We start from the raw sequence: 19103 nt of genomic DNA on the forward strand, positions 1-19103 counted from the left end.
ACTTTATACCTCTACAGGGTTGGTGGCTTGAGCTAATGTAGGTTAATGCGATTAGCATGAGGTTGTAAGTGTAACAGTAGAACTTTAGTCCGTCCCCTCGCCCCGACCCGGGCGCGAACCAGGGACCCTCTGCACACATCAACAACAGTCACCCACGAAGCATCGTTACCCATCGCTCCCCAAAAGCCGCGGCCTTTGCAGAGCAAGGGGAACCACTACTTCAAGGTCTCAGAGCAAGTGACATCACCGATTGAAAGGCTATTAGCGCGCACCACCGCTAACTAGCTAGCCATTTCACATCCGTTACATAAGTAACAAGAACATTTCCCAGGACATAGACATATCTGATATTAGCAGAAAGCTTAAATTCTTGTTAATCTAACTGCACTGTCCAATTTACAATAGCTATTACAGTGAAATAATGCCATGGTATTATTTGAGGAGAGTGCACAGTTATGAACTTGAAATGTTATTCATAAACCAATTAGGCACATTTGGCCAGTCTTGATACAATTTTTTTAACAGCAATGCAATGGTTCATTGGATCAGTCTAAAACATTGGCCATACACTGCTGCCATTTAGTGGCCAAAATCTACATTGCACCTGGATTCCTAAATCATATATTGGCCTTTCTTTTGCATTTCAAAGATGATGGTACAAAAAAAACGCATGTTTTTTTTCTTTGTATTATCTTTTACAAGATCGAATGTGATATATTCTCCTACATTCATTTCACATTTCCACAAACTTCAAAGTGTTTCCTTTCAAATGGTATCAAGAATATGCATATATTTGCTTCAGGTCCTGAGCTACAGGCAGCTATATTTGGGTATGTCATTTTAGGCGAAAATTGAAAAAGAAAGGGGCGGATCCTTAAATGAATAGGCCTCTCTCACGGAATTAGCTGTAACGGTAATGTTGTGTATGACAATACCAAGGCAGGACTTCTCGCGTTACGAAAATAACAACAGATGTAGATTCCAGAAGTAAAATTGCCTACAGATGTGGTAAGGTACGAGCCACGGTCGACTCCTTTTGCATAACTTTTTTCTTTGTCTTTTTTTTTTAAGTCGCATATGTACAGTATATCTRATGGCAACATTTGAGAGAGAGAGATTCCTACCGAAGGAAGAATGTATAGTCCAGCTGTGAGCGTCATCCATTCACGACGAACCACTGGTGTTTATGAAGAATAAACACGTTCTACCATCGAGGGGCAGTCTGTGAGCCTTCTTCGTTATAACGGTAAGAATTTTACGCATAACACATTTGTTTCTGTTCACGTTTCTTGTTTTTCAATAGATTTACTTCATCACTGTGTGATATTGCATTGTTTTGATGGTTTTGCAAGAACAAGTTATGAGCTGTGTGAGTTTTTTATTTTTTACTGTATGATATGCGCAATTTTCGTTCAGAACTCCAGGTCTACTCGCATCACTTTATAGAATCGTTTCTATTACTAACACATTGGACATTTTGACGACACATATCCTCCGTTGAAAATAAATTATATGATCGTCTGTGATGGTATGTCATTGTCCCTTGGTGACTTTACGTCACTGTAAGTATGCAGTGTGCGCAACTTCTCTTTTGTGCGCAGACAGTTCTTGATATCCAAGTCTGTTTTATGGTAAGTTGAGACAACAGACAAGAGTAAACTTATTGATTCTATCCTTTATATTACACACACTTGTACATTTGCCTTCAAATTATCTTGGGAAAAAAGTGAAGTAAGTGTTTGGAAATCACAGTCTCATATCCAGTGGCTCTTCTAACAGTGACCCACACCAACATCTGTCCTTCAGAGTGCACGCACAAGCACACGCACACTGCGCACACACACACCTGCAGTGTGATCTCTGTTCTCTCAGCCAATAAACTGAACACGTGCTGCTTGACCAATAGAGTTTATGAATATAAACAGTCTGTAGGCAAGGGATTACCTAGGGCAGTGTGTACCGTGTGCATGCGTGTGTTCACGCATGTGAGCAGGTTGTTGTACTGAAAATACAGCTATTCTGTACTCATGCTGTACAGGCGTTCATGCTGTACAGTCGTAAATCAGAAGACTAGGGCATCAGTAAGCCCATATAGACAATAGTCACAGATTTGGATCAGCTCACCTCCCCCAATCCCACCTAACATTACTGCCATTAGATCAGTGTCTATTGGTAACTTCAAGTATTTGGGGTCTACAATATCCTGCCAGCTTCACAGCACCTGAGCTACAGTATGTCTCGCCACAGACTGCATCACTTCCTGCTTTGTCAGCGCCTGTTCTCTTCTCCCTCACCCACAACAGAGACGAGCTGAGTTTCTTACTGTTAATGTGTTAGTGTGTGTGTGTTGTGTTATTCTGGTGTGAGTGCCGTGCGTTTGTTTGCATGCTTGCATTCTTTTTTTGTAATCAACATTCTTAACATGCACACTTTTCTGAAATGATTGAATGTTTGTGTGTGTCTCCCTCCAGGGTGTGTGTGTCTGGTTCACTGTCAGAGGGGAAAGATCAGAGGTCACAGTAGGTCGGGGGCTAGAGGTTAGGGATCATGTCTGCCGTGGCGTTCCAGGACCTTCCTCTCAACATCTACATGGTCATCTTCGGGACCGGAGTCTTCGTCTTTGTCCTCAGCCTCATCTTCTGCTGCTACTTCATCAGGTAAACATATCCCTCCATCTATTTATCTGTCTGTCTGTCTGTCTGCTAGTGTTGCACGGTATACCAAAACTTCCATACCTTTTTTATACTAAAATGTGAAAAACGGTTGGGTACTAGAATTGTGGTTACTCTCAGTAATTGTGCCAAATGTGTCTCACGGATCAAGTCTGTCTATGAGTCAGCCGATGTCCCCCACGGAGCACACTGTGTCTACTCTYCAAAATTATTGATAGTCTGCACTGGGAGTCTGAGCTGCATCATTTTTAGCTCCCCACTCGTGCTGAACAGAAGTTAACACACTTGAATAATGTGACATGGCATGTAAAAATGTAGAAACTGTTAATTACTGTTCGCKAAACAATTTCCATATAGGCTAGAATAACTTTACWATGCAAGAAGACACCGGWAACTGTAGCGGCTCTCGTTGGTGGTCYAAAAAGTAGACCAAGGCYCAGCTTGGAAAGTGTTCATGATTTTAATTTAAAAAACACTCAAACAAAATAACAAAATCGAAAACGCACAGTTCTGTCAGGCAACAGTAACTAAACAGAAAACAAGATCCCACAACCTAATGGTGGGAAAAGGGCTGCCTAAGTATGATCCCCAATCAGAGACAACGATAGACAGCTGCCTCTGATTGGGAATCACACTCGGCCAAAAACAAAGAAACAGAAAACATAGAATTTCACCCCCGAGTCACACCCTGACCTAACCAAACATAGAGAATAATAAGGATCTCTAAGGTCAGGGCGTGACAATAACTTCCAGCTTTGTAGGCTAACTTTCCTTGCAGTCCGTGAAATCCACGGTCCTTTGGACGTCACCTACCTCATTGAAGTTTAAATTAAAAAGGGCTAAGTTTAGGGTAAGCGTTAAGGTTAGGGTTTAGGGTAGGGACGTCCCAAGGAACCAGGATTGCACTGACCCTTTCCTTGCAAGCTTACATCTGAAACTAACATCAGTTCACTACCCTAGTACTTTTTGGTGATAATATGCAAACCATACCGCAAAATATGTTGATTTCAAAGCTGATTGCCACCAAAAACTTTATTCATTCACTTAATCGGTCTCCTTCACATCTCTCCCTCAGCGAACTGAGGCTGAGAGCTCTGGCAGGCCGCATCTTGGCTCATGAATGAGTCATTACTGGTTAAAGAGACYGCGCACACTTTTATAAAAGAAGCCACTTCTATGCAAATGTTGTTGATCAGTGCAATGAAATAAATGCCACARGGAAATCAATCCCATGAAATCCGTTAAAATAAGCACAATAACTRAATGCATGCGCATACACATTTATGGTAAATAACGCAAGTGACTTCAATGGCTAATTTCTCTGAACAGGGGGAAAAAACAACACCAGATTCACATGGAATGCGTTACAGTACAAAGGATGAAGAAYCAATACTCCAAGCAGCAGCTGCATATACTTGTCAGATATAGAGAACTGATACTGTATACTGGTTGTTGGTGTGGGATAGGCGTMGGGTGTGGGTGGCTTTTGATACTTTTATTGGATTCCTCATGTCTTACTCATTGTTAGGAGGAATGATGGTCCAAATCGAATGTTAGGTACTGTATTTATGGACCACTATATTTTTACAAATTTTATTTAACTAGGCAAGTCAGTTAGGAACAAATTCTTATTTACAATGATGGCCTAGCAAAAGGCCTCCTGCGGGGACGGGGACCTGGGATTAAATATAAAAAAGAAATACAGTCGTGGCCAAAAGGTTTGAGAATGACACAAATATTAATTTCCACAAAGTTTGCTTCTTCAGTGTCTTTAGATATTTTTGTCAGATGTTACTATGAAAAACTGAAGTATAATTACAAGCATTTCATAAGTGTCAAAGGCTTTTATTGACAATTGCATGAAGTTGATGCAAAGAGTCAATATTTGCAGTGTTGACCCTTCTTTTTCAAGACCTCTGCAATCCGCCCTGGCATGCTGTCAATTAACGTCTGGGCCACATCCTGACTGATGACAGCCCATTCTTGCATAATCAATGCTTGGAGTTTGTCAGAATATGTGGGTTTTTGTTTGTCCACCCGCCTCTTGAGGATTGACCACAAGTTCTCAATGGGATTAAGGTCTGGGGAGTTTCTTGGCCATGGTTTGTTCCCCGAGCCACTTAGTTATCACTTTTGCCTTATGGCAAGGTGCTCCATCATGCTGGAAAAGGCATTGTTCGTCACCAAACTGTTCCTGGATGGTTGGGAGAAGTTGCTCTCGGGGGATGTGTTGGTACCATTCTTTATTCATGGCTGTGTTCTTAGGCAAAATTGTGAGTGAGCCCACTCCCTTGGCTGAGAAGCAACCCCACACATGAATGGTCTCAGGATGCTTTGATGGTAGGGCTCACCTTGTCTTCTTCGGACAAGCTTTTTTCCGGATGCCCCAAACAATCGGAAAAAGGGATTCATCAGAGAAAATGACTTTACCCCAGTCCTCAGCAGTCCAATCCCTGTACTTTTTGCAGAATATCAGTCTGTCCCTGATGTTTATCCTGGAGAGAAGTGGCTTCTTTGCTTCCCTTCTTGACACCAGGCCATCCTCCAAAAGTCTTCACCGCACTGTGCGTGCTGATACACTCACCTGCCTGCTGCCATTCCTGAGCAAGCTCTGTACTGGTGGTGCCCCGATCCCGCAGCTGAATCAACTGTAGGAGACGGTCCTGGCGCTTGCTGGACTTTCTTGGGCGCCCTGAAGCCTTCTTCACAACAATTGAACCGCTCTCCTTGAAGATCCGATAAATGGTTGATTTAGGTGCAATCTTACTGGCAGCAATATCCTTGCCTGTGAAGCCCTTTTTGTGCAAAGCAATGATGATGGCACGTGTTTCCTTGCAGGTAACCATCGTTGACAGAGGAAGAACAAAGATTCCAAGCACCAGTAAGATTCTGTTACTCAAACTCAATCAGCATGACAGAGTGATCTCCAGCCTTGTCCTCGTCAACACTCCACCTGTGTTAATGATTGAATCACTGACATGTTGTCAGCTGGTCCTTTTGTGGCAGGGCTGAAATGCAGTGGAATTTTTGGGGGGGGATTTAGTTCATTTGCATGGCAAAGAGGGACTTTGCAATTAATTGCAATTCATCTGATCACTCTTCATAACATTCTGGAGTATATGCAAATTGCCATCATACAAACTGAGGSAGCAGACTTTGTAAAAATTCATATTTGTGTCATTCTCAAAACTTTTGGCCACGACTGTACAATATAAATATAGGACAAAACACACATCACAACAAGAGAGACAACACAACACTACATAAAGACAACAACATAGCAAGGCAGCAACACATGACAACACAGCATGGTAGCAACACAACATAACAACAACATGGTAGCAACACAACATGGTAGCAGCACAACATGGTAGCAGCACAAAACATGGTACAAACATTATTGGGCACAGACAACAGCACAAAGGGCAAGAAGGTAGAGACAACAATACATCATGCAAAGCAGCCACAACTGTCAGTAAGAGTGTCCATGATTGAGTCTGAATGAAGAGATTGAGATAAAACTGTCCAGTTTGAGTGTTTGTTGCAGCTCGTTCCAGTCACTAGCTYCAGCGAACTGAAAAGAGGAGCGACCCAGGGATGTGTGTACTTTGGGAACCTTTATGTGACTGGCAGAAGGAGGATGAGGGCTGCAGTAGATATCTCAGATAGGGGGGAGGAGGCCTAAGAGGGTTTTAAAAATAAGCATCAACCAGTGGGTCTTGCGACGGGTATGCAGATATTACCAGTTTACAGAGCAGTATAGAGTGCAGGGATGTGTCCTATAAGGAGCATTGGTGGCCGAATGGTAAAGAGCGGTAAAGAACATCTAGCCGCTCGAGAGAACCCTTACCTGCCGATCTATAAATTATGTCGCCGTAATCTAGCATGGGTAGGATGGTCATCTGAATCAGGGTTAGTTTGGCAGCTGGAGTGAAAGAGGAGCGATTACGGTAGAGGAAACCAAGTCTAGATTTAACTTGCAGCTTTGATATGTGCCGAGAGAATGACAGTGCACCGTCTAGCCATACTCCCAAGTACTTGTATGAGGTGACTACCTCAAGTTCTAAACCCTCAGAGGTCAGGGTTATAAAACCTGTGGGAAGAGGGGCATTCTTCTTACCAAACCACATGACCTTTGTTTTGGAGGTTTTCAGAACAAGGTTAAGATTAGAGAAATCTTGTTGAACACTAAGAAAGCTTTGTTGTAGAGCATTTAACACAAAATCCAAGGAGGGGCCAGCTGAGTATAAGACTGTATCATCTGCATATAAATGGATGAGAGAGCTWCCTACTGCCTGAGCTATGTTGTTGATGTAAATTGAGAAGAGRGTGGGGCRTAGGATCGAGCCTTGGGMTACTCCCTTGCTGACAGGCAATGGCTGAGACAGCTGATTTTCTGACTTTATACACTGCATTCTTTGAGAGAGGTAATTAGCAAACCAGCACGAAGACCCCTCAGAGACACCAATACTTCTTTAGCCCGGCCACAAGAATGGAATGGTCTACCGTATCAAAAGCTTTGGCCAAGTCAATAAAAATAGCAGCACAATATTGCTTATAATCAAGGGCAATGGTGACATCATTGAGGATCTTTAAGGTTGCAGTGACCCATCCTTATCCTGAGCGGAAACTGGTTGCATACCCGAGAGAAATACTATAGACATCAAGAAAGCAGTCAGTTGATTATTGACAAGTTTTTCCAACACTTTTGATATATGAATCTTATAAATTAAAATTGCCAAATTGGGTGCAAACAATTAGCTTAATTTATAAGAGATCAAATTATATTTAAACAAAATAATGTTTCAGGAATGATAATCTTATCAGTTTCTTACTACAGAAATGATTTCAGAACAATATGAGACGGTGGGTGTCAAAATACTCTTTGATTTTACCAGTTTATCAATAGAGATTTACCATTCAAATACATTATAATCATTATGTTGTTATGTAGTTAGATTGGTAAAGACAAATTCAAATTGATAACATGATTGTATAATTGGTTAATTAAAGCATGCAGTATGCATTGAAGCATACATACTYACGATCAAAAAATACTGACGTAAAACATTTCAAACATGATGATATTGACCTCAAAAGATSCCCAGTGATTGAATAGAGCAGTCGCTGAGTTTCTCATTCTGGATCAAGTGCCATTCTGTGACTTTGGCTAATATGCCTACTTTTRTTGCCGTGGTATCATTTTGTTATCAAATCCATCCATCTGACAGGTGTGGCATATCAAGAAACTGATTAAACAGCATGATCATTACACAGGTGCAKCTTGTGCTGGGGACAATAATAGTCCACTCTAAAATGTGCAGTTTTGTCACACATCACAATGCCACAGATGTCTCAAGTATTGAGGGAGCGTGCAATTGGCATGCTGACTGCAGGAATGTCCCCCAGAGCTGTTGCCAGATCATTTATTGTTCAGTTCTCTAACATAAGCCACTTCCAATGTTGTTTTAGAGAATTTGGCAGTACATCTAATCAGCTTCACAACCTCAGACCACATCAGGCTTCTTCACTGCAGGATTGTCTGAGACCAGCCACCCGGACAGCTGATGAAACTGTYGGTTTGCACAATCAAATAATTTCTGCACAAACTGTCAGAAACCGTCTCAGGGAAGCTCATTTGCATGCTCGTCATCCTCACCAGGGTCTTGACCTGACTGCAGTTCGGCGTTGTAACCGACTTCAGTGGGTAAATGCTCACCTTCGATAGCCATTGGCACACTGGAGAAGTGTACTCTTCGTGGATGAATCCGGGTTTCAACTGTACCAGGCAGATGGCAGATAGTGTGTATGGCGTTGTGTGGGCGAGCGGTTTGCTGATGTCAAAGTTGTGAACGGAGTGCCCCATGGTGGTGGTGGGGTTATGGTATGGGCAGGCATAAGCTACGGACAACGAGCACAATTGCATTGTATCGATGACAATTTGAATGCACAGAGATACCGTGACGAGACCCTGAGGCCCATTGTCGTGCCATTCATCTACCGCCAACCCCTCATGTTTCAGCATGATAATGCACGGCCCCATGTCGCAAGGATCTCTACACAATTCCTGGAAGCTGAAAATATCCCAGTTCTTCCATGGCCTGTATACTCATCAGACAGGTCACCCATTGAGCATGTTTGGGATGCTCTTGATCCACATGTACGACAGCATGTTCCAGTTACCATCAATATCCAGCAACTTCGCACAGCCATTGAAGAGGAGTGTTACAACATTCCACAGGCCACAATCAACAGCCTGATCAACTCTATGCAGAGGAGATGTGTCGCGCTGCATGAGTCAAATGGTGGTCACACCAGATACGGACTGGTTTTATGATCCATGCCACTACCTGTTTTTAAAGGTATCTGTGACCAACAAAATCTGTATTCCCAGTCATGTGAAATCCATAGATTTCCTTAAATGAACTGTAACTCAGTAAAATCTTTGAAATTGTTACATGTTGCGTTTATATTTTTGTTCAGTGTAGATTGAAACGTCAGCAATGTGTTTGCATGAGTGTGTGTGTGTGTGTGTGTGTGACTGTTATTACTGTTACTGTGACTAAGGCTTCTCTAAAAAGCTCTTTAGAATCAGGTCCAGGCTATTGTTGTCATGGGGGACTCCTCACCCGTCCCTCTGTTTCCTCTGTCCTTAAGTATTTCCCAACTCAAACAATCAGCAACAGATGATTATCAGCCTGGTTTGTCCCTGAGTCTATTTAAGGCCTCAGGCAGCAGCCCCACAGTTGGAAGTAAACGTAGGGTCCTCCTCCTATCCTGAATCTCCCACACATAGGGCCCTATAAAATCCGAGATGCAGAGAACGCGGACGGGATCACGGAATCCAGACATTAAAACGGAATTCAACAATTTTCAAAAATGTATTGAACTTAGTAGGGAATCAACRAAATGTATTGAAAATTWATTAATTTGCCCAAGTTTATCATAAGACTATAAATAGTGATTCGTATTMCCTGCAACTTTCTGAAGAGTCAACGAGAATTGCTCTGGTCTGTGAATGTGCGGTGCGCGTGTCTACCACATTGTGTAGCCTTTAGCAATGATGCTAATGAAAAGTCTTCTGGTCGATAGAAATMTGCCTTTCCCAAAAACCTTCTCAATCAAATGTTAACTACAAAGTAACCTATGCTTACCTGGCAGKATTATAACATTATTATTTGCATCAATCCAGTGGGTATTTGTTTTGCAAACTCTACCAATACAAAAAAAATAGACAACAGCCTCTTGCTAGTTGCACACTGCAATTAAAGGGTAACTACACACAAAAATCTAAATTTCTCTATTTATCCCAGACCTCAAAAAGTGGTCTCCTGATGTGGTTTAAGCATTGTTGTGGACTCACAAAACAACTAAATTGGATGGTCTATTTTAAAAAGTGTGATTTTGAGAGCGAAAAGCCAAAGAAAAAATGGAAAATGGAAACCTGAAATAACTAAATGGAGAAAACAGAATTTGGGGAAAAACTAAACGGAATCAGGCAAAAAATAAAACTGATTTTATAGGGACCTACACACACGTATACAAACACACACAGTAGACAAATGCACATTCACACACACTCACACAAACAAAACACACACACATGCACATTTTAAGACATGAATAGAAGGATGAATGTCTATTGTTTTCATCTGTGTTGTGACAAAGAGGATATAACACAGTGGTAACTGGAGACTGCTCTGGGTCTGAAGAGTTATTGAGCCTTAATGAAGTGAGATTGTGTTCAGTGTGAACAACATCGCACTGTGTCCAGGGTATGACCCTCTTTGCTCCACAATGTGGTCCTTTCAAAGTGGCAGAGAGGAGAGGAAAGGAGAGGCATTATGCCCATTGAAACTGAGTGGGCACAGCGGGCACGAYTCCCTTTACTACATCTGTTTGATGAAAACATGCTACCGTATGTGGTCATTTTTACACAGAATTATTATTTGGCGATCAGTGCATRTCAAAAGTAAAAATACAATTTTGACTAGGGCCAATCGTTTCAGCGTATGTACCTCTAGGGTGATTACAGACAGGTTCATTGATGAAACCACTGTCTGTRCCTCTGTCTGCCTGTCTTCTTACTCAATTGATACTAAAAGTCTCMCCTCTCTTTCTGCTCTCTTCCCTCCCAGTAAACTGAGGCACCAGGCTCAGCGAGAGAGGTTTGGATACAAAGCGGTAAGTCGCGTCACAACACCACAAAAAAGTCACGTTCCTCAAGTCAGTCATCTATAAGTCAGTCATATTCAACACACTGCACATATAACACAATTGCTTCATGACACGTTTGCATACAAACTCAGGGTGCCTTTCAGGTCACCATTTTTGCAGTCGTGCTGTCCACATAATCAGAAGCACAATGCCTGGAMAGTTGTTTAAAATCTCAGGAATACMTGACAGAAATATARTGTAACTGCAATGAAGACCGCCCCACATCAATCCTCACAGTGTCTCCGGCCCCCTAGTGTTGAGAGCAAAAACGTTCCAATGATCTTTTTAAACACCCCTTCATCTTGTGAATAGGAAACCTGTTTCATTTCCATGTTTGTCCCACAACTCTAGCGGTAATCACTGATGCTTTTTCACAGGTGGTATTCAAAGGGGATACAAAGAAACTGAATCTACACGGGGTACGTTTCTTATTCTTCTTTTCATTATGCTTCTGTTTAGTGCAGACTCTTTTTACACTCTCCAACCACCTTCTCTCTCTCCCCTGGTTTCTCTCTCCATTGCTCTCCCTCTACTTCTCTCCATCACAGCAGACATGCGCCGTGTGCTTGGAGGACTTCAGAGTGAAAGATGAGCTWGGAGTGTTGCCATGCCAACACGCCTTTCACCGGAGGCAAGTGTCACCTCACCTCACACCAAGCAGATGGAATTTATGTGTCAGATGTGTGTGTGTCTGTGTGTGCGTGTGTATCTGTACGTGCATATTTGTGTGTGTATATATGCGTGCATATATGTTATCACTGAATTGTTGTTTGCCCCTGCAGTTGCCTGGTGAAGTGGCTGGAGGTGCGCTGTGTGTGTCCCATGTGTAACAAGCCCATCACTGGACCACCTGAACATCACCACAGCCTGGGCACACTACTGGATGAACTGGTGTAGCGCATTGCTATGGCGATACAGTTCGAACAGAGTGGTGTAACATGTTGCTATGGCGATACAGTTCGAACGGAGTGGTGTAACCTGTTGCTATGACAACACAGTTGGAATAGACTGGTCTAACAGACTATACGTCGTTAAAGTGAATTTACCGGACAAACTGTTCTTAAGGTCCAGGGAGAAAACCACAACAATGGAGAAAAAAAAGATTCAGATTTCAGACCCTCGTGTATTGATAACGAGACGGGACACAGAGRATTATGGGTACTGTAGTATATCATACCACACCTTATCAAGTGGAGTCAGTCATTTAATGACTGACTGSCCAAACCTCTACAGTGCTCACTCAACCAGTTTCAGGAATGAGTGCAGGATTCCCAAACCAGACTCTGGGACTAAAATGTCCCTCTCAACCCTCAATCCCTGTCTGGACGAGGGGTTACCTGTTGAGGGAGAACTTCAGGTGACTCATGAGCCACATTGCAGAACGCCCAGATAAAAAAAATTAAAAAATGATGTCGAACAGACATGCCTCTGAAATGTAGAGTGAGGAATCATGTCAGCTCTAGTTGTGGCATTTCTATCTGCAACATCCAGTATGTTGCACCCTGGGGATGATGACATACATTTATTATTATTGTGACACGTTTCCTGCCGACWACACCGTGTGTGTGTGRGTGCATGCGCGTCTGTCAGATCTGCATCCTGCTTATATTAAGTGGGTGTGACACACTCCTGTTTTGACCTYTAGGAGGAACCGACGACGACAATGTATTTATTCTGACCATTATTTCCTATAGATTTGCCAAACAAGCCTATGCAGTTTATTGTATTTAGAATGAAGAGAGATTGGGACGCATTCCTTTATGTATGGTAAACTGAAACTGAAACACTGACCCAATAGCTAAGTCYACCTTCCCTACGTGTACACCGCAAAGATTTTTCTATTGAAATGGAAATCGTAAGACAATATCTGCTTTTGTAAATATGAGGAAAAAGTCCAWGGGCCCTGATTTGTTCTATGTCCTACRGTGTTTGTGGTGTGTGAACGAACAMTCCTCTACTGTGTATGTAGAGGCAGGAGGAATAGAAACACAACTCACCTGCCTTAAACCCCCTCTCACCTCTGGGTCTGCTATGATACGACACGGGCCATGACCCAATACTTCAACCATTCCCCTTCCACCCTCCCTTCCGCAAAGTAATCACTGACCTTACTGGATGGGTAGAAGACGTTCCACCATATAGCTTCCATCAACAGTCAGGTCGGATCTGTGAATATTTAGTAAAAGAGGTTGAAAGGGTGCATTTTGTAAGTATTGGAACAGGTCCATGGATTTCACAGTCCTGTTTCAGTTGCCATGTTTGTGCTCCTGTGAATGTTTCAGGGMTCGGTCATTTCTCAACACCGTCCATCTCTTCATCACAGAGTGTTATTATGGACTGCCCTCATACGAACAGTTACACCACGAAACCTGGAAGGGTCACTAGACCATAGTCACTAGAGGGCCAGTCGGTCTCTGCTTTTACCGTACTTGACATGACAATTACAAAGGAGTTGGCTGAAGCAGGCACCCGAGCTACTAAGTGGCCAGGCCAGAGCGAACAAGTGACAATATTTAATGAGAACTGACAAACAAATTTGTGTGCCATCTGTTAGGGGTTAACCCTTTACACTCGTACCCGTATACCGGTTGACAAGTGAGTATTTGGACACTGATAAGTGCCTAAATTGGAACGCAGAGGCTGTACAGTAACTTGCTATACATYACATCAGAGCTCTGGGTCTCCACTTCACAGCGCTGTATGGGTTTTGACTGACAGCGGTTCTGAACTTGACCCGCTACGCTCGACAAGAAGTACAAATCCAAATCAAATTGTATTTGTCACGTGCTTCGTAAACGTTTACATTTGAGTCTTTTAGCAGACGCCCTTATCCAGAGCGACGTGCAGTAGTGAGTGCATACATTTTCATACTTTTTTCATACAACAGGTGTAGACTAACAGTGAAATGGTTACTTATGGGTCCCGCTTAATTATGGATTCCAACAAGTTAAGATAAAGATAAAAAATTCATWAAAAAAAAAAATGAAACAGTGACATGAGGAATAAATACACACTGAATAACGAATAATGAGTAAAAGTAACATGGATTTATGCAGGGTGTACCAGTACCAGGTCGATGTGCAGGGGTACAAGGTAATTGAGGTAGCTTTGTACATATACACTGAGTGTACAAAGCATTAGGAATACCTGCTCTTTCCATGACATAGAATGACCAGGTTAATCCAGGTGAACGCTATGAGCCCTTCTTGATGTCACTTGTTAAATCCACTTCAATCAGTGTAGATGAAGGGGAGGTGACAGGTTAAAGAAGGATTTTTAAGCATTGAGACAATTGAGACATGGATTGTGAAGAAGGGCCATTCAGAGGGTGAATGGGCAAGATATATGATTTTGCCTTTGAACAGGGTATGGTAGTAGGCGCCAGGCACACCGGTWTGAGTGTATCAAGAACTGCAACGCTGCTGGGTCTTTCACACTCAACAGTTTCCCCATGTGTATCAAGAATGGTCCACCACCCAAAGGACAGCCAGCCGACTTGACACAGCTGTATTTATTATGGATCCCCATTAACCAACSCAGCAGATACTCTTCCTGGGGTCCAGAAAAATTGAACTGTGGGAAGCATTGGAGGCTATTCTGAGGGCAAAAGGGGGTGCAACTCAATATAAGGAAGGTGTTCCTAATGTATGGAACGTTCAGTGTAGGTAGGGGTAAAGTGACTAGGCAACAAGATAGATAAGACACAGTAGCAGCAGCGTATGTGGTGAGTGTAAATGTGTGTGTGGTGTCAGTATTCATGTGTGTGTATGGGCGTATGTAGTGTGTGAYTAYYGTCCAGTGTGTGTGCATAGTGCAAGAGAGTTAGTAGGAGGATCTGAGGGCCCATGCCAAATCTTTTCTGCCTCCTGAGGGGGGAAGAGYCGCTGATGGGCCCTCTTCACAACTGTGAGGACCATGCTATTCCTTAGTGATGTAAACACCAAGGAACTTGAAGCTCTCGATCCGCTCCACTACAGCGCCATTGATGTGGATGGGGGCGTACTCACCCCTTTGTTTCCTGTAGTCCACAATCAAGTCCTTTGTCTTGCTGAAGTTGAGGGAGAGGTTGTTGTCCTGGCACCCCTTACCAGATCTCTGACCTCATCCCTATAGGCTTCCAGTCTGTGCTAGCGAAACAGTCCTGTTTGAGTTTTTGTTCTGGTACTTCCTGTTTGAGTTGCCCCCATCCCTCCCACCGTTTGGCAATTTAGTTATTTTTTTGTTGTCTGAGTGAGGGAAATGCTGTAAATTATGAGGACTCTATGTAAATACCGCTTTGATGATTATGTTTGTTGTATTATGAAGAAAGATTGCCGAGGACCTTGCATCCGAATGACCTCTTGATTCCATTCTTTGCGCACCAAAATTACGATCTGCTTCTTTGAATTGCCTTGTGAAAGCCTAACACTGTGTGATCATATTTTATAATTTAGCTAGTCATGTTGGCAATAGAACAAGCTTTCAAATTATGCCCACCTGAACCAGATTTGGATTTATAATGCACCATTTTTTGAATTGCAAAAACAACAACAGTAACTTCTTTGAGTCTTAAAAGTGAATTGAAATGACTTATTCTCGAAAGTGTGCACAGTTCCTATGTTACTGAATGTATCCATCGTATTTTCAGGTTTCATCGTCAACAAATGCAGCGAAAGTACAGTAAATGTAAAATGCACATAAAAACAACAGTGTAATGTTTGGATTCGGGCTTGTGTCAGGTGAACTGTCGCGTCCTCACCTTTAGTCTAATCATTTTCRGATAATCTCCAAACTGTTCCCTTTTAATTGCTACCYTGGTTATGCATACGCTTTACATATTTKTTRCGTAAGAAACATTTRAAWTTAGCRCTATAGAGTGTAAGGGGTTASAATTACAGTAAGCTCTTTACTTCATAACCAGATAGTGAGTTGTACTTTCCTGTGGCTTGCGAAAGTGTCGCAAGAGGATAGGCCTATTGATGCACAGACAGTAGCCTAGTAACGTGTGTATGAGTCATCTGATTCATTCGGGGGTTTTAAGATTAGAACACTGAGCACCAAAAATCAATGAATGTGGAAAATGCGTCAGAAATGGCACCCTATTCCCTATAGTACACAAAGAAATAGAATACATTTTAGACGTACCCTCTTTCAGACGCAGTCTTGAGGTCGGCTACAACAGGACAGCAGCTCGAGAGATGTGGGACTGGGGTGGACGTGACTATCTGGTCATGCTGGCGAGGACAGCGCTTTTCAAATGCAATGATTTGAACCATTTGGCCTAAACCTTTACTCTTAAAGAGATTCTCTGGTACTTTTGTATACTTTTAAGCCAGTAGTTCTGAAAGTGGCAGTCGTGAGCGAAAAGTGGTCCCAGAAAATTGCGTACTACGTCACATACCGTATGTGCAGATATGTGCACCATGTCATTGCTCTCTCTCTCTCTCTGAGCCGTTGGGCCCGCCCTGCAACCTAACGCTGGGCAGGCCTCTTGCTAGCTGTCGCTCAAATGTGAAGGGCTGAAACTCATTGGCTAGAACTGAAATTGGCCAACGCTGGGAGCAATGTAGAGAAAATGAAGTGGCACAGCGTCAAGGAAACAGTCTTCATTGTGGAAATATCCCATTAGCAACAATCAAAACTCTATAAAAAAACGGTGATATGATCCTCTGAAACGACTGTTATAAGTATTAATGAAGTTGATCAATTGTGAGCAGTCCTAGAGGAGCGTCACATCTCACGTAACAATGACAGAATATACAGACTAGACAGGGACAGGCCGCCCTTCAGTGTCTGGTGCAATGGACATGCCGCAGAACGACGATCCCTGTATGTAAAGTGCCTAACATTTGCAAATGCCTGTGTGTTTGTTAACACCTCWCCAAATAAGGTTATTAAACAGAAAATGGACAAATCTTTGGTTGTTATCAGTGGCTTGTAAACGAGGAAGCGTCTTCACCTTTTCATATCTCCTCATCCTTTCTCAGTACGGTGTAAAAGCAGCAGGGGTGTCCGTCATGAGAATGTGGCTACCAGTCTAGATACTTCTTCGGTACAATGGCGGTACGCAAACAAACGTTTAAGGTGCATGCCGCCATCTACTCTGCAGGTGTGTGCAATCATTTACGGTTTGCCTAAATTCTGTACCTCTAACAAACSCTCCTCCTCCCCTGGCATCCCACCAAATGCTGCATTGTGTTCCCCCCCACAATTACAACACTTTGCCTTCACATTGTTCCTATAGTAACCATAATCATGTTCCCCTCCACACTTGGCACATCTTTTATTTTCTTTACCCTGAACAGATACATGTCCCAATCTTTGTCATTTAAAACACTGCAATTCTCAGTCAAACTAACATCCTGTACTTTTACAAGCAAAACCTTCTCCAACCTCAGCAGTACTGATAAGCTTTCATTTCTTTGACCCTCTTTCCTACTGATCAACCTTTTGGCCTCAATCACTCTGCCTCCCTTCACGTTCTTTAATATCATCTATGGACGTAGTGTGTCCCCAGAAATGGCTCCCCTAAGCTCTGGGGACACGGCTTTTGATCTTCTTCCCATGCAGAGCATGGCTAGCACAGAATATTAGCATTCTACCATTTCCAATGAACCAGGTTAGTTTTTTGAAAAAAGAGGTGAAGTTAAAGGCCATTGGTTAATCGGATAGGGTGTAGCTGCGTCCCTGTGGTCACATCAAACACCTTCACAACTTTCCACTCCAACACATCATTATTCGTTCCCTTCCTTCACACCCTGCACTAGAAGCGCCACTGCTTTCAGTAGCATCGTGATCTCATTTTCCTATTACTTTCCACTACAGACCATTCAGGTCCTCCCCACCCATATCATCAGCACTATCAACCATATTGATCGCATTCCAGCACAGCTGTTGCTACTCCAAATCCTCGATCTCCGCATCACACTGTTCGCCGCCAMCACCACCCGCTGCCAGACTTGCACAGACACGGACACCCATTCCTAGATACTAAATGCACTCACACTAAATAGTAACTCTATAAATAGTAAGACTATGCTGACCTCTGGTGGTGAAAGGTGTGAYTTGCTACAAAGTTGCACACAAAAAGCAATGTCAATGACGCTCATCTCATCTACTTTTTCTAGTTTAGCCTACAGATTCTTGTAACGTATTAATCTAGACAATGGTACGTCACCAAATAACAGTCTACGGGTTGAAGAGTTCAAATGTGAAAAGCCGTCAGTAAAAACATTTGCATATCTCTGCATCATTGGGAAGGGCTCGTAAAGCAACTATTTCACAGTAAAGTCTACACCATTTGATTTGCCTGCCTTGATAGCAGTGCATTGAAATGAGTTGTGACATTTGTACTGTGTTTATTAGGGATCCCCATTAGCTACTCTTCCTTGGGTCCAAACACATTAAGGCACAKATTTTTTGTAAAATATTGTACATCATATAACATTTCAACAACAAAATGTATTATAAACTGGGTGGTTCGAGCCCTGAATGCTGATTGGCTGACAGCTGTGGCATATCGGACCGTATACCACGGGTATGACAAAACACCTCAGGGGGGGGGGGGGGTTGTGTTATATGGCCAATATACCACAGCTAAGGGCTGCGTCCAGGCACTCTTAGACAGCCCTTAGACGTGGCATATTGGCCATATACCACACCCCTCGTGTCTCATTGCTTACATACCACCATACAACAATATTACAGTGTGTGTGTGTGTATAGAGGGCATGTGCTAGCATGTCTCTTCAGTGCGCTTTGTTCCATAAGGTTTAGTTTTGTTTTCTTTCTGATTTTACTGATTGAATGACTTGCTTGATGTGGAATAGTTCCATGTAGTCATTGCTCTGTGTAGTACTGTGCGTTTCCCAGAGTGTTGTGGACTTGGACAGTGAAGAGACCCCTGATGGTATGTCTTGTGGGGTATGCATGGGTGTCGGAGCTGTGTGCACAGACAGCTCAGTGCTTTCAACATGACAATACCTCTCACTAAGTCGTGATGAAGTCAATCTTTCCCCGACCTTAAACCAGGAGAGATTGACATGTATGTATGTKATTGATGTTAGCTATTTGTGTACATTTAAGGGCCTGTAATTTGCCTATGTCSCTCTTTGTGGCACTACTGCCCAGTCACTATATTTTTTATATTTAACCATTATTTAAACTGAGTCACAATGAGATTAGAGAGCCCTGTACACATTACAAACAGAATATGAAAATATACATGTATAAAACA

General features: G+C 42.7%; 1 protein-coding gene across 2 annotated transcripts; it reads left to right on the forward strand.

The window, feature by feature from the left end:
* The first annotated feature begins 911 nt into the window (after positions 1 to 911).
* LOC111963789 (RING finger protein 122-like) lies at positions 912 to 16783 on the forward strand. 2 transcript variants are annotated; one of them, XM_023987303.2, is made up of 6 exons: positions 912 to 1246; positions 2472 to 2657; positions 10811 to 10856; positions 11267 to 11308; positions 11438 to 11520; positions 11672 to 16783. In XM_023987303.2, the coding sequence occupies exons 2-6, from the start codon at positions 2548 to 2550 to the stop codon at positions 11784 to 11786; spliced, it is 396 nt and encodes a 131-aa protein (XP_023843071.1). In that variant the 5' UTR covers positions 912 to 1246; positions 2472 to 2547; the 3' UTR covers positions 11787 to 16783. The 2 variants fall into 2 exon arrangements, with proteins under 2 accessions (XP_023843071.1, XP_023843072.1); XM_023987304.2 differs by having other exon boundaries at positions 11441 to 11520.
* The last annotated feature ends 2320 nt before the right edge of the window (positions 16784 to 19103 follow it).

The sequence above is a fragment of the Salvelinus sp. IW2-2015 genome, linkage group LG5, assembly GCF_002910315.2.
Source record: "Salvelinus sp. IW2-2015 linkage group LG5, ASM291031v2, whole genome shotgun sequence".
NCBI lineage: Eukaryota > Metazoa > Chordata > Actinopteri > Salmoniformes > Salmonidae > Salvelinus > Salvelinus sp. IW2-2015.